At 35.4% G+C, this 19,967-nt stretch overlaps 1 protein-coding gene across 1 annotated transcript in view; it reads right to left on the reverse strand.

The window, feature by feature from the left end:
* Nucleotides 1-19,967, reverse strand: part of DIAPH2 (diaphanous related formin 2) — a 1,007,297-nt gene that overhangs the window by 776,758 nt on the left and 210,572 nt on the right. Inside the window, exon 6 of the mRNA XM_081793317.1 lies at nt 15,161-15,300. Within this exon, the coding sequence (XP_081649443.1) occupies nt 15,161-15,300 (140 nt within the window). The remainder of the gene's footprint in view (nt 1-15,160; nt 15,301-19,967) is intronic.

Raw genomic sequence — 19,967 nt, forward strand, 5'->3', positions numbered from 1 at the left:
TAATAAACTGACAGAGAAGTTGTGGGATTTTTTTGTTCTCTTTTTTTTGTTGTTGTTGTTTTTGTTTTTGCTTTTGTTTTTTTCATACAAAGTATGCCATAAGGTCAGAGAACACCCCGAGGTCAATGTTCTATTTCACTAACATTGTAAAGGTTTTGTCATTTTCACTGATGCTCATAATGCTGACTTCGACAATACAAAATTCTTAGGCATTTTCTATATCAAACAAAAATTCATTAACGCTTACTAAATTTTAGTACTGGATCCATTTCAGGGTATCCTTACTCTTTGGAAAATGCTAATTCTATACATGGAAATTTACAATAACTCAATTTTTAAAAACTCCATGAAAAACTCTAACTTAATACCAAGGCTTCAATACTTTTTGATGAATGAATGTTGACTGGACCAATTTAAGAAATGATCTATAGTAACCTCTCTTTGAAGCTCATATCAAGGGTGGTATTGTACCTTGCCCCATAAAAAGCCTAAAGCAGTCCTCAGTACTCAGGTAGTGTCCTCCAAAATAGAATTGGACTCAATCTTCATATTCTCAGTAGCACATGCCACAGAACAGACCTATCAAATATATACAGGCTGATTCTTGGTATATAAAGTCTTAAGTTTCATATTCATAGGGCAGACCACTAAGCTTACTCACTTGAAGCTGTTAAGTTTTTCAAAGTACATTATAACATTATACTGCCTTCTGTAATCTGCCTTCATGCATTCCATCTCAAGAGAAGATTTTCAGTTTAAACTGCCTGATGTGAGAGGCTATACACCTATAGCTTTGCTGACCAGGTGGGAAATCTCCCCAAATTACACCTTAATTATTTAATACCAGTTGAATAGCTGGGATCATAGAGTAAACACTGCTATCTAGAGCACACAAATCTTCATTCAACCAACCACACAAAATACCTGCACTCCACGTGCTAAGTGGCATCTTAATTGTGAATTCTGAGCTACCTGGCTCCTATAAAAAATCTAGCTGAGATGATAGATATTCCTGGGGGAGAGCCTCAGGGATATTTCTCAACTACATCTTGGTAGCAGATTGGATTACTGGGAAGCTGCATACCAGTATTATTATTGTGGGTCTTTGAAGAAACATCTTGATTTTTTTTTTTTTTAACTCAAGACCCAAAAGTAGGAAGTGCACATTCATAGAAATCCTCTGTACTTTATAGAAGACCATCAAAGACTCACTCTACTGTGTTGTTCAATATCCCTCATTTAAAGAAACACAAAATAAAATTTTGAGTTCAGAATTAGAAAGAATTTTTTTTCCTGAAAAAAAAAAAAAAAAAAAACAGATGCACTATCATTCAAAAGATAACAGCTATGTCTCTCAATAGTTTTTTCCCTCCTTAGCTACAAGGAAAATTGGAACTACTTTATAGTCACATTATTACCTGGTAATATCCTTGGCTTTTTGAAAAATATCACCTTCCCTCCTTGTTTACTTGTTTCTTTTATTTTTACCTTCATCTTAATGGTAGTGAGATACTTGCACCTTTCATGGTAAGTTCAATTGCTTTAGTAATAGTCCCATAATAAGAGATGTATATAAAACTCTAGTATGTGTCCAAGACCTTTAGTTAAATTAATTTGTATAAATCAAAATAATATTTCAAATGACAAATATTTATAAGAATTTTCTTCCCAAGACTATTTTGAATATATAGGAAATACAAAGTGCATATAAAATGTTTTAAAACAGGAAGAAGTTAAGTTTCTATTAAGGAATCCATTTAATTAGTGTGCCTAGACTCTGCTGCTAGATATTATAAACTTTTATAACCACATGTCCAGTAATAATTTCTAATTATTTTAGATAATTATTATATGTACACATTGATTTTGTAATTATAACACATAATTTAAATAAGAAAAATGCATTGCCTCAGTGGACATTCACGTGTCGTATAAAATTCATATGAAATGAATGCCAAGAAGAGCCCTCATTTTTTCCACCTTCATGCTATAGTATTTTCTCCTATGAAAACAATATTCAGAAACTTGAGTCAGTATTTACTGTTATGTTTTTGGTTTTAAAAATATATTTTTATTTTTAGAACTACTTTGCATCTATTATGATATATATATAAGATTGAATCCACCTTACATTAAAATTGTGTTTTGAAGGTAATATTATATAATTAAAAATCCAATGTCACTTAATGTTTATGGTACCAACTTAGCTAAATGAGCTTGGATATTGTTGCTGTTAATTCAAATTGCTGACCAAGATTTTAAAAGAAAGTATAAATATGGACATAATTTTACTGAATTTACTGTTTTCTATTCTATGTAAAATGTACTAGGGTCTTCCAAAAGTGACTTATGCATTTGAAAGTTAAAGTGAACAATCTTAAAATTAGCTATATTAAACAACCCTGTTTAGTAATATTACTCATATACTGGCTTATTATATGTGTTCAGAATTGTAAGCCCTGTTCACATTTCAGCATCATAAAAAATTATCCTCATTATTCCACTCCAATGCAAAATATTCCAAGAGTATTATTCTGTACCTACATTCACAATAAATTTCTAAGTGTTGGCTGTTTTGTCAAGCTTTTAATAACTTTAAATACATACAAGCTGTTTAAGGGTACCTGGGTGGCTCAGTTGTTTGAGAGTCCAACTCCTGATTTTAGCTCAGGTCATCATTTCACAGTTGGTTGAGTTCAAGCCCTGCCTCAGGCTCTTCACTGGCAGTGAGGCACCTGCTTGAGATTCTCTCTCTCCCAATCTCTCTTTCTGCCCCTCCCCCACTCTCTCTCAATACATTTGTTTAATACAGGCTGTTTAAATAATCATTAACACCCATAATTCAGAAAGTGCTTTCTATTCCTAATTTGCATTATTGTCAAGAGTCAGCTATTTTCATTATGATGATTATATGAATAAGTATTTTTGTTAGTATGTTTGAAAAATATGTTTAAATCTAAAGGGAAGTTATAAAATAACAAGTAAAAACAAATGGTCCAAAGGTAATGCAAATAACTGCACATTAAATAAACTCTAAAAGATATTTTACCTGTTTTCACATGCTTGAAAACACTGGCTGAGGAACCTATCATCACAGCAAGTGAATATAAACACTATGCCACCAGTTGGGCAGTAACTAAGATTATAAGCAAAACAGAAAAAACAGTTTCCTAGTGGGGTAAAATACCCCTCAGGCTGTAAGGTAATTTCAGCAACAACTCTGAAAATAATTCTGCACAATCAAAATTCTCTGACACTATTCTTCAAACCAGTATTTGCTATTTTGTCATGTGTTAAAAAAACTCAGCGACAATGATTTATTATTATGCATTCCTTTGGACCTTCATAAAATGTACTGCCAAATACCTGTATATTCTGTAATGAGTTGGGTGGGAATAAAATTGTTCAAACTCACTGTTCATTTCTCAGCAGGCACTCTTTCCTTTCATAAACCTTTTCAAAGGATTAGGATCAAAAACCTGTAATAACAGGGGTGCCTGAGTGGCTCAGTTGGTTAAGCATCCGACTTCAGCTCAGGTCATGATCTCACAGTTGGTGAGTTCGAGCTCCGCATCAGGCCCTGTGCTGACAGTTCAGAGCCTGGAGCCTGCTTCGGACTCTGTGTCTCCCCGTTTCTCTCTGCCCCTCCCCCAATCGAGCTTTGTCTGTCTGTCTCTCTCTCTCTCTCTCTCTCAAAAATAAACAATAAATTTTTTTTAAAAACCTGTAATAACAGATTTCTCATTCTAAAACACACAGACTGTGGTATATGCAAAACCTAATATAATTTGTGATGGCAGACCAGGGTTCATAGGGTGTGAAATAGACATGTAAACATTCAATTTTATTAATTCACTAGGCAACCATAAAAAGACCATGTGTAAAGCACACTGTATTGTGTGTAGCTTATGAATATGGTTCACATCAAACCAATAGGTTTCATTCCTGTGTGGAGGAAATTAGCTTCACTCCTTTTCTGTAATTATACCTAAAAATGCATGGTCACAAAATAGTGCCAGATTAATGAAAATTCATTCTCAATGCTGAAGAAGCAGAGGCTGTTATTGATGACAGGTCAATATCCACATCAAATCACACGTCATTGTATATAAATTACACTGTACCACCATCATGAAAAAAATAAAAGGGCAAGAGGCCCCTTCCTCAAAGGACTCTAAAATCGAAATGAGAAAAGCAGACATACATGCATGTAAGTGTTACAGAGCATAAGCACGTGCAGGTAAATGTATACAATAAAAAAATAAATGTTGAAGGAGTGCATAGTAAGGGAGTGATTTGGGATATGTCCAGTTAATGATGGTTTATAAAAGGTAATTTTTTAAATATTTGCCTTTAGCAGAAAATAATACAAGGAAATTATTTTCTTAGAGTCTTTATCATCTGAATGATTAAATAACATGAATTTGACATCTGTGACTCCATTTAATATTTTGAAATGACTATAATTTGAGAATGTTTGTAAAGCTACTAGTGTGTGTGTTTATATATGTGCTTTACTAGGGGCTGGGGTGAACAAAAAGAAACCAGTTAAAACTGTGATAAGGAAAGAAATCATCCATAAAAGGATAAATGCCAAGATTCTAACAAACATCAGGTTTGAAAGATAGGTATGTAACAGATTTAGAAACTTCTTCCTTCAATATTTTAAAAGAAATTATAAATACCTGTCTGGAGTTAAACATAATACTTATAAATGCGAGAAAATAATGAAATGCTAAGAAATCTTTCTGTCTTATGGACAACCATTTTTTTTCTTCAAAATCAATTATAAACATTAATCTAGTTCCAATAACAAAGATAATAGGATTACAACTAAGCAAAAGAGAACACAGAACACAGAAGTGTAGAGTTAGAAGTCTCCAAAATCATTAATACATGGAAAACCTGAGGCCAAAAGAGGTTACTAATTGCACTAAAGTCACAGAGAGTGAGAGATCAAGGACTAGAAATCTAGATACCATGATTGGCATTCTAGTGTGAGTCTATCAACACACTCTCAAAATTGAGTACTACAGAAAAAAATTATTTATAAAGGGAACAAGGCAGGGTGCCTGGGTGGCTCAGTAGGTTAAGCCTTTGATTTCGGCTCAGGCCATGATCTCATGGTTCATGAGTTTGAGTCCCACGTTAGGCTCTGTGCTGAAAGCTCAGATCCTGGAGCCTGCTTTGGATTTTGTGTCTCCCTCCTTCTTTGCCCCTCCCATGCTCAAGTTCTGTCTCTCTCTCAAAAATAAATAAACATTTTTTAAAAAAATTATAAAGGGAACAAGGCCAATGAATTTAACTTCATTAAGGAGATTTCTATAAGTAGTACATAGTTCTACTTTTTCAGATCTTCTAAACTAGCTAAGGTTTTTACCTAGACAGAATTTAGCTAACTTTGTTATTTCAATGCTTTTATGGATAATTTTCCTTTGCATAATTTTAGAATAGAATTTTGGAATAGAGTCCATCCAGAACCTCAGAATATGACCTTATTTGGATATAGGGTCTTTGTAGATATAATTAAGGTAAGGATGGAGATAACGTGGTAGTAGTTAGAGCAGGCCCTAAATCCAGCTAGAGTGTCCCTATAAGAGACACAGAAAAGACACCCAGAGACATGGACAAAGCCACGTAACTACAGAGGCAGAGATTGGGATTATGCTGCCAAAAAACAAGGAATGCCAGAAGCTGGAAGCAGCAAGGAAAAGATCTTCCCCTAGAGCCTTAGGAGGGACCTCCCTGCTAACACCTTGGTATTATCAGACTTCTGACCACCTGACTTCGACAGAATAAACTTCTGTTGTTTTAAAATTACCTGGTTTTTGGTAATTGTTATGGATGCCCTAAGAAACTAAAATAATAGTATTAAATAATTCCTGTTAACTTCAAGGTTTCTTTTACTATTATAAGTTATATAAGACACTATGCATTCAAGGTGATTTATCCATCTATAGACTATTTTTCTTTGTTTGGGTGTAATTATGTCATACAAATTATTCTCATTCTTGGGTTTATTCTTATATTTCGTTTCCTCCTTTTCTGATTTTTTATTGTCATTTAATTGTTTTTCTTTGCTTACTTGTTTCTGTCCAGTAGGAAGACTAAATTAGTTGTTTACTTGTTGGTTTCTGTGAGAGAGATTCTAAAGTAGGGGTGATTAGATAAAATCTTATGTCTGCTGGTGGGTTTAAGTCTGGTGGAAATAGAAGATATGGTTTATACTATGTAATGGTTACAGGCATTTTGAAGGAATAACAGGAGACTTTTTATGAAAATATATCTGGAAACTCTGGGTTAATAAAATTAAATAAGTTTCTTTCCTGGAGGACTTTAAAAAGCTTTTCTAAAAACAATGACAATGTTCACTGTGAGTTCCCAAGAAGGGAAAATACTACACTGCACTCCCATAACATATTTAACCATGTGATATAGACACATAGCCCACCACCATCACTTCTGGGGTTCTTTGAGGGACAGGTTGAGGAGAGCATCCCCTTATCAGGAAAAAGAGAGATTTTTGGACCAGAGTCAAATGGTAGATACAAGTCTAAGGAGAGACTGCTGCTTATAGGTGGCTCACTAGACTTTGGTAAGAATTCTCAGGACACTCAAAGGAAAAGTAAGGATAATGGCGCTCTTTATTTCCTTCACTTCTCTCCAAAACCCACACATATACACAGGCACACCAGAGGCACTTCCCGGTAGCACTATGTTACTTTTCCTCATTTACTCAACTTGTAATGCCATAAGGAATAATGCTAAATGCTGAATATACAGGATAATTAAAACATAATCCTGACCTGCAGATCGCCACACAATAACTTTCCTTGTCACCTTACTAAAGTTCGTATAATAGCTGGTGCCTGACAAACTCATATCCCCTTCTTCAGGGAGCACTGCCCACAGTTCACCTTCTGAGATGATGGTCCTTGGTTAAGCAATTTATGGCTGATACCAACCTGCCTACCTCTCCCTTACTACAGGCAAAACTGATGTGATAAGAAAGGGTGGCCTGGCCATACTGTGGTTTGGCCTGCAGACTAAGGTGACCTGACATGAAAAGCTTTGCCCAAGCAGAAACAAAGGGGACCAGAGTCACCCCATTAATAATTTGAACTTAGTAATACAGAGATGGCCAGGCAGTTAATATCAGGAAAAGACACACACTCATGGAAAGCCCATGTTAACAGAACAAATCAAGTTAATGCATCATGAATTTCTGCTGCTTAATTGAAGAAACTCATGATAAAAATAACTAGGTTCTAGGACTACCATGGAAGGTCAAGTAACCTTCCATATCAGCCTCCAGGAGGTACAGCTATACTGCTGCCCCTAGAATTTCTGTGAGATTGTTAGCTCCCTTACTGCAACATGTAACATGGTCTCCCTGCTACCTCCCAAGTTATCCTTTAAAAAAGGAAAGTCAGGTCATACTATTACTTTCCTCAAAACCCTCTAACATCTCCCCAGCTCACTCAGGGTAAAAGCCAAATTCCTCTAAATGGATCACAAGACTCTTCATAATCTGCCTCTAGTGACACTGGCTTCTTTGACCTTCCCAACCAAGCATGTGTTCTTGCTATTTCCTGTTTTCTAATAAGGTTCCTCCTCCAACAGACTACATAGCTCACTCCTTTAGACATCTGCAAGCAATGTCACTGAAGTCAGAGAGGCTTTCACTTTTCACTACCTGATATAAAATAACACCATCCACTCCCCAGCACAGATCACAACCTGACATTTTCTGTGTGTGTGTATGTGTGTATACACACATTTTTTTTTAATTGCCACATTTCTCCTACTAGAATGTAAGCTCCATATGGACAAGTGCCATAGAAACAAGGGAAATTTTATTTTTGTTATTTATTTATAAGATATCCATCTGATATGTAAAAGCAAACCACATGATAGTAAGTGCTAGTCACTGAACTATTCCAATTTAAGGAATTACCAAGGAAAATGAACTCTTAAGAGTGAAATAAAATTTTCTTAATTTATCATGTAATAGTAAACTGGAATAAATATCATAGAGATGGCATGTGAATTACTAGAGGTATACGGTAAAGAAGTCCCAAATTTCACTACACAGAGCCACGTGGTCATCAGAAAATGATAATTTTTTCAATGCAAGGATATATATTCTTAAGATATTACACAACAGGGGTGCCTGGGTGGCTGAGTCAGTTAAGCATCCGACTTCAGCTCAGGTCATGATCTCACAATCGGTGAGTTTGAGCCCCATGTTGGGCTCTGTGCTGACAGCTCAGAGCCTGGAGCCTACTTCAGATTCTGTGTCTCCCTCTCTCTCTCTGCCCTCCCCCACTCATACTCTGTGTGTGTGTGTCTCTCTCTCCAAAATAAACACTAATATCTTTTTTAAAAAGATATTACACAAGAAATAAATGCATTTGGTTACAGAACATGTAAACTTTCAGATGATTTTTTTAAGTTTATTTTGAGAGAGAGAGAGGCAGAGAGGGGGAGAAGGATCCCAAGTGGAGCCTGACATGGGGCTCAAACTCACAAACCCTGAGATCATAATCTGAGCTGAAATCAAGAGTCATACACTTAACTGACTGAGCCATCCACACACCTCAGGTGATTTTTTAATCAGAGAAATATAGGCTCAAAGGATGCTATAGTGTCATTAAAAATTAATCTGAGTTATATGGGTAACCTCTCCACAACTATAATAAAAGCTTTATTTCTTAAACTGGTGATGAGTACATAGGTGATTTTATATTCTCCTTTATACTTTTGGGTGAAAGATTTCAGAGTACATTTTTTTCAGGTCAGGCAAATTTTAATAAAACAAAGTAAAAATATTTAGTATGTGACAAGAGTGAAAGGAAGATATTTTAAAAGACTTTCCTTACTGTAAGGTAGTACAAAGATGTGGTTAAGAGCCCAGGTTCTGGAGTCACAATACCTGGGTTGTTGTCTTAGCTCTGACACTAGCCATGTAACACTGAAATGGAGCAAATAACATTTCTTAGCCTCAAGTTCCTCATCTATAAAATGCAAACAAGGGGCGCCTGGGTGGCTCAGTCGGTTAAGCATCCGACTTCGGCTCAGGTCATGATCTCGCGGTCCGTGAGTTCGAGCCCCGCGTCGGGCTCTGTGCTGACAGTTCAGAGCCTGGAGCCTGTTTCAGATTCTGTGTCTCCCTCTCTCTCTGACCCTCCCCCGTTCATGCTCTGTCTCTCTCTGTCTCAAAAATAAATAAACATTAAAAAAAAATTAAAAAAAAATAAAATGCAAACATTACTGATACTACTAATAAAGATAACCTAATTGTACGCGTATATTTCAAAATCTTAGAACATGTCATAGAAGATAATAAATGCTAATTTTATAAGTTTCTTATTATTTTTAATTGTTTTTAAAGATGCTGCAGGAGATATACCTAGTAAGAAGTTGCTACAGCCAATATCAAAGAGGTTACTGCCTGTGTTCTCCCCTAGGATTTCAATGGTTTCCTGCCTCACACTTAGGTTTAATCCATTTTGAATTTACTATTGTGTATTGTGTAAGAAAGTGGTCCAGTTTCATTCTTTTGCATGTTGCTGTCTACTTTCCCCAACACCATTTGTTGAAGAGACTGTCCTTTTTCCATTGGATATTCTTTCTGACTTGTCGAAGACTAGTTGATAGTTGTGGGTTCATTTCTGGGCTTTCTATTCTATTCTATTGGTCTATGTGCCTGCCCTGGATTACATGGGTAACTTCTCCACAACTATAAGAAAATAAAGCTTTGTTTCTGAAACTGGTGATGAGTACATAGGTGCTTTTATATTCTCCTTTATACTTTTGGATGAAAGATTTCATAGTATATTTTTGTGTCAGTACTATACTGTCTTGAGGTGGTTACCTTGTTTGATTCATCATTATAAAAATAAAATGAAAATTGAAAAATACAAGAATTTCTATTTGTCAGGTTATACTCAAAATATAAATTTAAATTTAGTAGGTAAAGTAATGAAATGATTACTGATATTTATGACAACAGTAATATTATCTTTGTCTTGAAAACATTTTCAACTTTATCCAGTTAATTTAGAATAAATTTCAATATAAATGCATATATTTCATATGCCTAAGAGCCACAGCCAAAAACCCTAAGTGGATCATAATTGTCAATTATGTTCTTCAGGTTCCTCAAGATTAAACGCCTTTGCCCAAAATAGTAGATAGTATTTCCCCAGAATTGGTATCTTATCCTCAAAAGTTTGGCACACATACAAGGCAGGACTGGAGAGGAAGAGGAGCACTAATCAAGTAATTCACCTTCTAAACAAAATTAAAAAGGAAGTATGCATGCCTGGTGGAAGGCTTAAACTGGATTTTAAAAACCTGCTACCCAAATATGCGTGTATAAGATAATCCAGCAATTGTTTTCTGCCTAAATATGTTTGTTAATTTCCACTTACATTATAGGTTGACCTACTTACTATTATTCCATTGTAGTCTCTTACCTGCAATAGAATCCTAATAAAGCACATTTCACTCACAAGAATAAGGGAGGCAGCAGGGTAATTAACAAAGCTAAAAAGAACCCCACGCAACATAGTGGACATTTATCCCCAGAGCATGGAAGAGGGAAAGAAGTTTGTCTTCCCTTTAAATTCAGGTGTACATATCACAATATATCAGTTCCCAGGCACAAAGACAGCCAAAAATTGGCTTTTTTTATTAGTTGTTTTCCTGGTTCTTGAGGAATATTGCTAGAGTGAGGGAAAAGTGGCTACCTATCCAATGGTCAGTTGAACCAAGTCAATTTGGAGAGTAACCTACAAACAAACTCATAAAACAAATCAGACTCTGATCTCAGTCAGGGTTACTGCAATTGTATAAGTTATATACATCACACACACAGATATATATACACACACATATATCTCCTAGACAATATCTTTCCAAACTGAGATTCTAAGGAAGAAATATGTGTCTCATTGCCTCTCCTCCAGTGTGATTTTTCTCAGGGCAGGCAAACTTTCAAGAGTGGTTCAGAATTTCTCATGTTTATAAAGACTAGAATTTGCAAAGTATCTCATAATTTCAATGACAGGTATGTTAACTATCTGTGGCTATCAAAAAAGTGCCATTTATGATTTCTCTGCTTTTGAAGGAAGAAAAGTTAAGCTTATAACTCAGAAAGCTTAAGCAAGAATTGGTGGCAAGTTTTTATAACGGCTGGCAAAGAGGCCAAATTCTGTAGCTTCCCTGAAAGTATGGATTACTGTCAATGCTGCATTTAAGGTATTTTCAATGTTTTTGCACTTCATTTTAGTGATCCAATTAAGACAAGTGATGCTTTTCTCTTCTACTTGTCCAAACGAACATATATACATATATATATATTTTTTTTTTCTTTCTACTAATGTAACAAAACTTTTAACTTGAAAGACAGGATCTTGAGTGTATATATAACTCAGGGCTTACTTTATTCAATTATTTAAAACTATCACATATTTAATTTAATACATGCTAAAATGTATTATTACAACTAGGATATGTTATTATACTGAGAAGAAAAATTTATTTTGGGTAATTAAAATTATTAATCTTCCAAAACAAAACAAAATGCTTTTCAAACAAAATTAGGGAAAAAATCACACAGGAAAGTCAAGATTTTTGCAAAAGTATTTTAAAAAAATATTCAAATAAATTTATTTACTAAGCCTAATATTCCTATAATTATTTTTTGTTTCTCTGCCTAATCTGTAAGAATAAAACTTTGTTATACATAAAACAGAGCATTTGGTACTATAGAGAAGATCAGAACATCAAATTCACAGAAAGTCTGGTATCCATGTACCATGCAACTAAAACAGAGTGTAATTTAATCCAAATATCACCACACTGTATTTGAAAAAATCATTAAACTTAATCATATTAAAAAAAGTTTTCAAACATAGCGTAATCTTAGTTTTTAAATAGTATATTTAAACTTACTGTAATCTGTGCTGTTATTTAAACATAGTTATAATCTTATTTTTTTAACAAACATGTTAATAAGAGCTGGCATTTAAAGGAAGTATAATCGTATTAAAAAAAAAAACCTTAAAGATGTAGTAATAAGACCTGTTATTTAAACACAGTATAATCTTATTTTTTAAACATAAATCTATGGTAATAAGAGCAAATCACTCAATAAACATTGAACTGTGCATGTGAATTCATAAATTGCTCTCTTTAGCACTGAATTAATCAATAACTATATTTAGCAAGAGATAATATAAGCTAAATCCAAATACAGAAAATAAGTCTAATGTAAAAATAATATAATTTTTGTTTTTGTCTCTTAGCTGGCTCCCTGACTGCATCTCTATTTTCCTAATATGTGGATATGTCAGGAAAAGCTCCCACACAACTAAAAATTTTCAAATTTTTTCTGTACCTTTTCTGCCCCCAATTAATCCATCCAGGACTGTTTTAATTTGCTTGCTGGAAAATACTACAAAAAGTCCAGTCAATATATCCATCACCATCTCTTCCTGAGCTTCAAATACAGTTAGAAAAATGGAAAAGCTCAAAGCAGTTGGAAAAGCACTGAGGTTCTAAAGGATGCCAGTTGAGATCTTCTGATGAAAAAAATCTACTTCCTACAAGTCAACAGGTTAAACTCACTCCCAGCTGGTGGCAAGGGTCTTCGAAAAATGGAATATCTTTTCACCACTTCAATTGGCAGATTTAAAATGCTCCTCATCCACAGTGGTGTAGATGTAGCCCTGGATGGTCAGATATTCAACTGCTTGCTTGATGGCCCTGTCGCTCATGCTGGGAAGCTGGGTCTGGAGCTCCTTTACATTATTGCCTTCCTATTGACGGCATTAATGAATCAAATGCAGAACTTCCTTGTGGTGGTATTTGCCATACACCGGGACATCATCCATTTTTGATGGAACAACAGGAGCACTGGGCCTAGAGGCGGTTTGGCGAGCTTTATCCAGCATCATATGTGCATTCACCGTTTCCACAATATGTGTGGTGAACTCGTTCATGTCCTCCAGGACGCGGATGTTCAATACCTCAACCAACGCCTTTTGCATCCTTAAAATACTTGAGGATGCCGATCACTTTGACATATACTCCCACTGGAAGGGCTATCCCCTGCTTTCCTTCATTTCTTCTGAGCCACTGATAGACCTCAATAGGCGTGGTGGTCATATCGCCAATTCTGTAAATTATGTAGTTTGAAGCCCTCTCTGCCGATCTGATTATCCCCATGATAGAGACCTGGGAAACTTCAATTTCCCTGATCTTGAAGCCATTGTCAACTAGAGCACAGGTGAGCAGCTGGTTTACACAACAAAGTATAATATTCTGGGTTCGGACCCTGGACCTTGGGGGAGCTGCACCATCCTGAGATGGTCGGTCATTGCTTCCAATGGTTCCACCCACTGCAAAGGTGCTGCCATAGCTCTGAATCCCATTTTTCCTCATCTTAAGGACAGTTCAGGCAGATTAGGAGGTAGGCTTTGGCTCTATTTGGTGAGTTCCTCAGGCGGCCTCTGACTTCTACAGTGAGCTACCACAGAAAGCTTGGGAGTGCGACAACACAAGCAGCCTCACGCCCCTGTGAAACCAATCAGCTACCAGAATGCAGCTGCCTTCAGCCAATCAGGACATACCAGCTTCTCAGGTGATTCCCGCAATTCTTTGGTGTTCTCTGGTAATTGCTACACGGTATGTTAAAAGCTCCACATATAATTCCAAGCCTTTCTTGCCATCTTTATAAAAATGCATTTTTACTAGGTACCCCTTCCTTTCATTCCTAAATCCCACAACTTCTTCTATAGTCACTACTTAAATATTCATTTATTCACTCATATAATCAACTATTCAACAGAAATTTCCAGAGCACATAAGTGCACTATGATAAAGAGCTATAGGTTTACATGGAGAGGGTGCACAAAAATGGTTACTGTTCTCAAGGAACTCATATTCCTTGTTCAAGTCATTAAAACCAGAAGCATTCTAGAAGAAATGGCAAGACAGCCACTTTTGAATGATTATCATATTCAGAAGTAAGTCACATCTTACCACTGACTTCTTAAGTTTTTTTATTGTAGAATTAAAATTTTCCAGTTATTCTGACAAATGCACTATAGGTAACAATAAATACTATATTTCAATTTCTACATTAATTCAAATGACCTCTAAATTATTTTCAAGATTCTATAGGTGGATCAGAGAAATACAAAATGTGGGCCCCATTATATATTAGGAAAAACATAAATAAAATCAAAATGCCATTTCTGTACACTTTTATGTGGTAATTTCTGAACTTAAGATTGTAGCGATTTACAGGAGTATATCCAAGAATATTTTAATATTACACCAAAAATCTATTTTTCCTCATAAAACATTTTATGTTTGTTACAATTAAGTATTTTTTATGATTAATAAAGAATATCAGTTATTGGATTCCACCATTGGCAAGGAACTTCTTCCTTAAAAATCCTTTGTAGTTAGAAACTAGCCTGTGTAGAGCTTTGAGTTTATTAATACTATCATTCATTTCTTTTATTGGTTAAAATAATTTAATTTTTGCTATCCCAAATTGCAAAAATATGTGAATAGTAACCCAAAACTTGTAGAATATAAAATTATATTTATTTCTCAGGTTAAAAATGAATAATATCAGAGCCAATATATTTGATTTGTTTTACAAATAAACATAGAAATTGTTAATCTGTGCATACAAATTACTGAGTAAATCTGGATACTTAACTGCTTGACCCATGTTTTTTATAATCAAAGAGAAATGAGACATCCAAGTAATATTTGGGGGTGCATGGGTGGCTCAGTCAGTTTAGCATCTGACTTCAGGTCATGATCTTATGGTTCTCTCTGCCCCCCCCCTCCCCCGCCCGGCTCATACTCTGTCTCTCTCTCAAAAATAAATATTAAAAAAATTTAAACATCCAAGTTAATATTTGTATTCTTAAACTTGCACAATATTAGAGATCAGATTAACTATATTTTTTAAATATTTACAACCTTATACTCAAACATGGCTGTTTTATTAGCTAAATGAGAGTGTTGGTCAAAAAACCTTGAAGTTAAAATGATATAACTGATTGTATTCCTGACAATTATGTACAGTACAAATTGTATAAATCATACCAAAGCAGTAAGAATCACCTACCTGACGGGATTGCTGGTTAAAGAAACCCTCAGAGATTCAAGGCAGTTAAGAAGTTTCTCATCTGAAATACCAGATCGTAATTCATGAACATATTCTTGTGAAGACAGGGTGCATTCATGTTTGCTGTTTTTCAGCCCTCCCTATTAAAAAAAAATATCATTTTAGACAGACAACAGGTTTTTAAAAAAACTTTTAAAATAAAATACACAGAAGATGTAAATATTTTACTGTAGAAAAATGTGTGCAGAGTGCAATTAACTTAAAAATTCTTGGTTGTAGAACTGACATGGTAATATAATGTTATGTATATCTTAACAATCTCCTCATCCCCATTAAAAAAAATTACACTGCGATACTCATGGTCTGAACATGATATGGATTTGAGATAAACTGTCACTGACAGATGCTTAAATTTTCAATCCAGACACTAGCATTAATGATGGCTGGTCCTCCTAAACCCACAGGATAAACTTTTAGAAATCATCTTATTAATTTTCCTAGCTAAAATGCTTATATTCTATCCCACAAAATATAGGGAATACAATTTAACACAAAACATTATATCACCCAAATCTATTCAAATATATCAAAGAATTAGCCTACCTCCGAAAACACATGAAAAGTTACTAAAATGTAAAACAATACAGTCTCCATTTAGCATGTTATTCAAATTAGTCTAAAGTATTCACTAATTCCAAACTTTTTTCTTCCTATGTTACTCCCATGTTGTACATTAATCTTAAAAGTCATTAAATGCATTTATCTTATAATGACTAGTTTTTACCTTAATTTCCGATATATATGGGGTTATTGCTAGAACTCATTACCCCACCGCTGCTCCTTAGCTTCATCATCTTGCTATAACTTTGTAAGCAGTTTGGGGAAAACACTGAGAGTAAAACCTCATCAACACATTCATGTACTAATAACTCACAGTTTCAAATTCTAGACATACATAATCATAAGTAACCCATTCCTATATTACAAGTGTATCCCCTGAATTAAAATTCTAGTTTGCACTGCCGATGAGAATGCAAACTGGTGCAGCCACATTGGAAAACAGTATGGAGGTTCCACAAAAAATTAAAAATAGAACTCCCTTATAACCCAACAATTGCACTACTAGGAATTTATACAAAGGATAAAAAAAATGCTCATTCGAAAGGGCACATAAACCCTAATGTTTATAACAGCACTATCAACAATGTCCAAATTGTGGAGAACCCAAATATCCATCAACAGACGAATAAAGAAGATGTGGTGTGTGTGTATGTGTGTGTATGCATCTCTGTGTGTGTGTACACACACACACACACACACACACATATATAACGGGATATTACTTGGTGATCAAAAAGAATGAAATTGTGCCATTTGCAACAAAGTGGATGGTACTATAGTATATTATGATGCCAAGTGAAATAAATCATACGAAGACACATATCATATGATTTCACTCATGTGTAATTTAAGAAACAAAATAGATGAACATAGGGGAAGGGAAGCAAATATAACATAAAAACAGAGGGAAACGAAACATAAGAGTCTTTTATTTATTTTTTAATATGAAATTTATTGTCAAATTGGTTTCCCTACAACACCCAGTGCTCATCCCAACAGGTGTCCCCCTCAATACACATCACCCACCCTCCCCTCCCTCCCACCACCCATCAACCCTCAGTTTGTTCTCAGTTTTTAAGAGTCTCTTATGTTTTGGCTCCCTCCCTCTCTAACCTTTTTTTTTTTCCTTCCCCTCCCCCATGGTCTTCTGGTAAGTTTCTCAGGAGCCACATAAGAGTGAAAACATATGGTATCTCTCCTTCTCTGTATGACTTATTTCACTTAGCATAACACTCTCCAGTTCCATCCACGTTGCTACAAAAGGCCATATGTCATTCTTTCTCATTGCCATGTAGTATTCCATTGTGTATATAGACCACAAATTCTTTATCCATTCATCAGTTGATGGACATTTAGGCTCTTTCCATAATTTGGCTATTGTTCAAAGTGCTGCAATAAACATTGGGGTACAAGTGTCCCTAAGCATCAGCATTCCTCTATCCATTAGGTAAATTCCTAGCACTACTATGGCTGGGTCATAGGATAGATCTATTTTTAATTTTTTGAGGAACCTCCACACTGTTTTCCAGAGTGGCTGCACCAGTTTGCATTGCCACAAACAGTGCAAGAGGGTTACCGTTTCTGCACATCCTCACCAGCATCTATAGTCTCCTGATTTGTTCATTTTAGCTACTCTGACTGGCATGAGGTGGTATCTGAGTGTGGTTTTGATTTGTATTTCCCTGATGAGGAGCGATGTTGAGCATCTTTTCATGTGCTTGCCGGCCATATGGATGTCTTCTTTAGAGAAGTGTCTATTCATGTTTTCTGCCCATTTCCTCACTGGATTAATCGCGTTTCGGGTGTGGAGTTTGGTGAGCTCTTTATAGGTTTTGGATACTAGCGCTTTGTCCGATGTGTCATTTGCAAATATCTTTTCCCATTCCGTTGGTTGCCTTTTAGTTTTGTTGGTTGTTTCCTTTGCAGTGCAGAAGCATTTTATCTTCATGAGGTCCCAATAGTTCATTTTTGCTTTTAATTCCCTTGCCTTTGGGGATGTGTCAAGTAAGAAATTGCTGCGGCTGAGGTCAGAGAGGTTTTTTTCCTGCTTTCTCCTCTAGGGTTTGTATGGTTTCCTGTCTGGGATTTAGGTCCTTTATCCATTTGGAGTTTATTTTTGTGAATGGGGTAAGAAAGTGGTCTAGTTTCATCCTTCTGCATGTTGTTGTCCAGCACTCCCAGCACCATTTGTTAAAGAGACTGTCTTTTGTCCATTGGCTATTCTTTCCTGCTTTGTCAAAGATAAGTTGGCCATACGTTTGTGGGTCTAATTCTGGAGTTTATATTCTATTCCATTGTTCTATGTGTCTGTTCTTGTGCCAATACCATGCTGTCTTGATGATTACAGCTTTGGAGTAGAGGCTAAAGTCTGGGATTGTGATGCCTCCTGCTTTGGTCTTCTTCTTCAAAATTACTTTGGCTATTTGGGGACTTTTATGGTTCAATACAAATTTTAGGATTGCTTGTTCTAGTTTCGAGAAGAATGCTGGTGCAATTTTGATTGGGATTGCATTGAGTGTGTAAATAGCTTTGGGTAGTATTGACATTTTAACAATATTTATTCTTCCCATCCATGAGCACGGAATATTTTTCCATTTTTTAATATTTTCTTCAATTTCCTTCATAAGCTTTCTATAGTTTTCAGCATACACATCTTTTACATCTTTGGTTGGGTTTATTCCTAGGTATTTTATGCTTCTTGGTGCAATTGTGAATGGGATCAGTTTCTTTATTTGTCTTTCTGTTGCTTCATTATTAGTGTATAAGAATGCAACTGATTTCTATACATTGATTTTGTATCCTACAACTTTGCTGAATTCATGTGTCAGTTCTAGCAGACTTTTGGTGGAGTCTATTGGGTTTTCCAGGTATAGTATCATGTCATCTGCAAAAAGTGAAAGTTTGACCGCATCTTGGCCAATTTTGATGCCTTTGATTTCCTTTTGTTGTCTGATTGCTGATGCTAGCACTTCCAGCACTATGTTAAACAACAGCAGTGAGAGTGGACATCCCTGTTGTGTTCCTGATCTCAGGGAGAAAGCTCTCAGTTTTTCCCCATTCAGGATAATATTAGCTGTGGGCTTTTAATAAATGGTTTTGATGATGTTTCAGTATGTTCCTTCCATCCCGCCTTTCTCGAGAGTTTTTATTAAGAAAGGATGCTGAATTTTGTCAAATGATTTTTCTGCATCGATTGACAGGATCATATGCTTATCTTCTCTTTTTTTAATGTGATGTATGACATTGATTGATTTGTGAATGTTGAACCAGCCCTGGAGCCCAGGAATGAATCCCAATTGGTCATGGTGAATAATTCTTTTTATATGCTGTTGAATTCGATTGGCTAGTATCTTACTGAGAAGTTTTGCGTACATATTCATCAGGGATATTGCCCTGTAGTTCTCTTTATTTGTTGGGTCTCTGTCTGGTTTAGGAAGCAAAGTAATACTGGCTTAATAGAATGAGTCTGGAAGTTTTCCTTCCCTTCCCATTTTTTGGAACAGCTTGAGAAGGATAGGTATTATCTCTGCTTTAAATGTCTCATAGAATTCCCCTGGGAAGCCATCTGGTCCTGGACTCTTATTTGTTGGGAGATTTTTGATGACTGATTCCATTTCTTCGCTGGTTATGGGTCTGTTCAAGCTTTCTATTTCCTCCTGATTGAGTTTTGGAAGTGTGTGGGTATTTAGGAATTTGTCCATTTCTTCCAGGTTGTCCAGTTTGTTGGCATATAAGTTTTCCTAGTATTCCCTGATAATTGCTTGTATCTCTAAGGGACTGGTTGTAATAATTCCATTTTTATTCATGATTTTATCTGTTTGAGTCCTCTCCCTTTTCTTTTTGAGAAGCCTGGCTAGAGGTATATCAATTTAGTTTATTTTTTCAAAAAACCAACTCTTGGTTTCATTGATCTGCTCTAGACTTTTTTTAGATTCTATATTGTTTATTTCTGCTGTGATCTTTATTATTTCTCTTCTTCTGCTGGGTTTTGGGTGTGTTTGCTGTTCTGCTTCTATTTCCTTTAGGTGTGGTGTTAGATTTTTGTATTTGGGATTTTTCTTGTTTCTTCAGATAGGCCTGGATTGCAATGTATTTTCCTCTCAGGACTGCCTTCGCTGCATCCCAAAGCGTTTGGATTATTGTATTTTCATTTTAATTTCTTTTCATATATTTTTTTTTTATTTCT

The sequence above is a fragment of the Panthera onca genome, chromosome X, assembly GCF_046562875.1.
Source record: "Panthera onca isolate mPanOnc1 chromosome X, mPanOnc1 haplotype 2, whole genome shotgun sequence".
NCBI classification, from domain to species: domain Eukaryota; kingdom Metazoa; phylum Chordata; class Mammalia; order Carnivora; family Felidae; genus Panthera; species Panthera onca.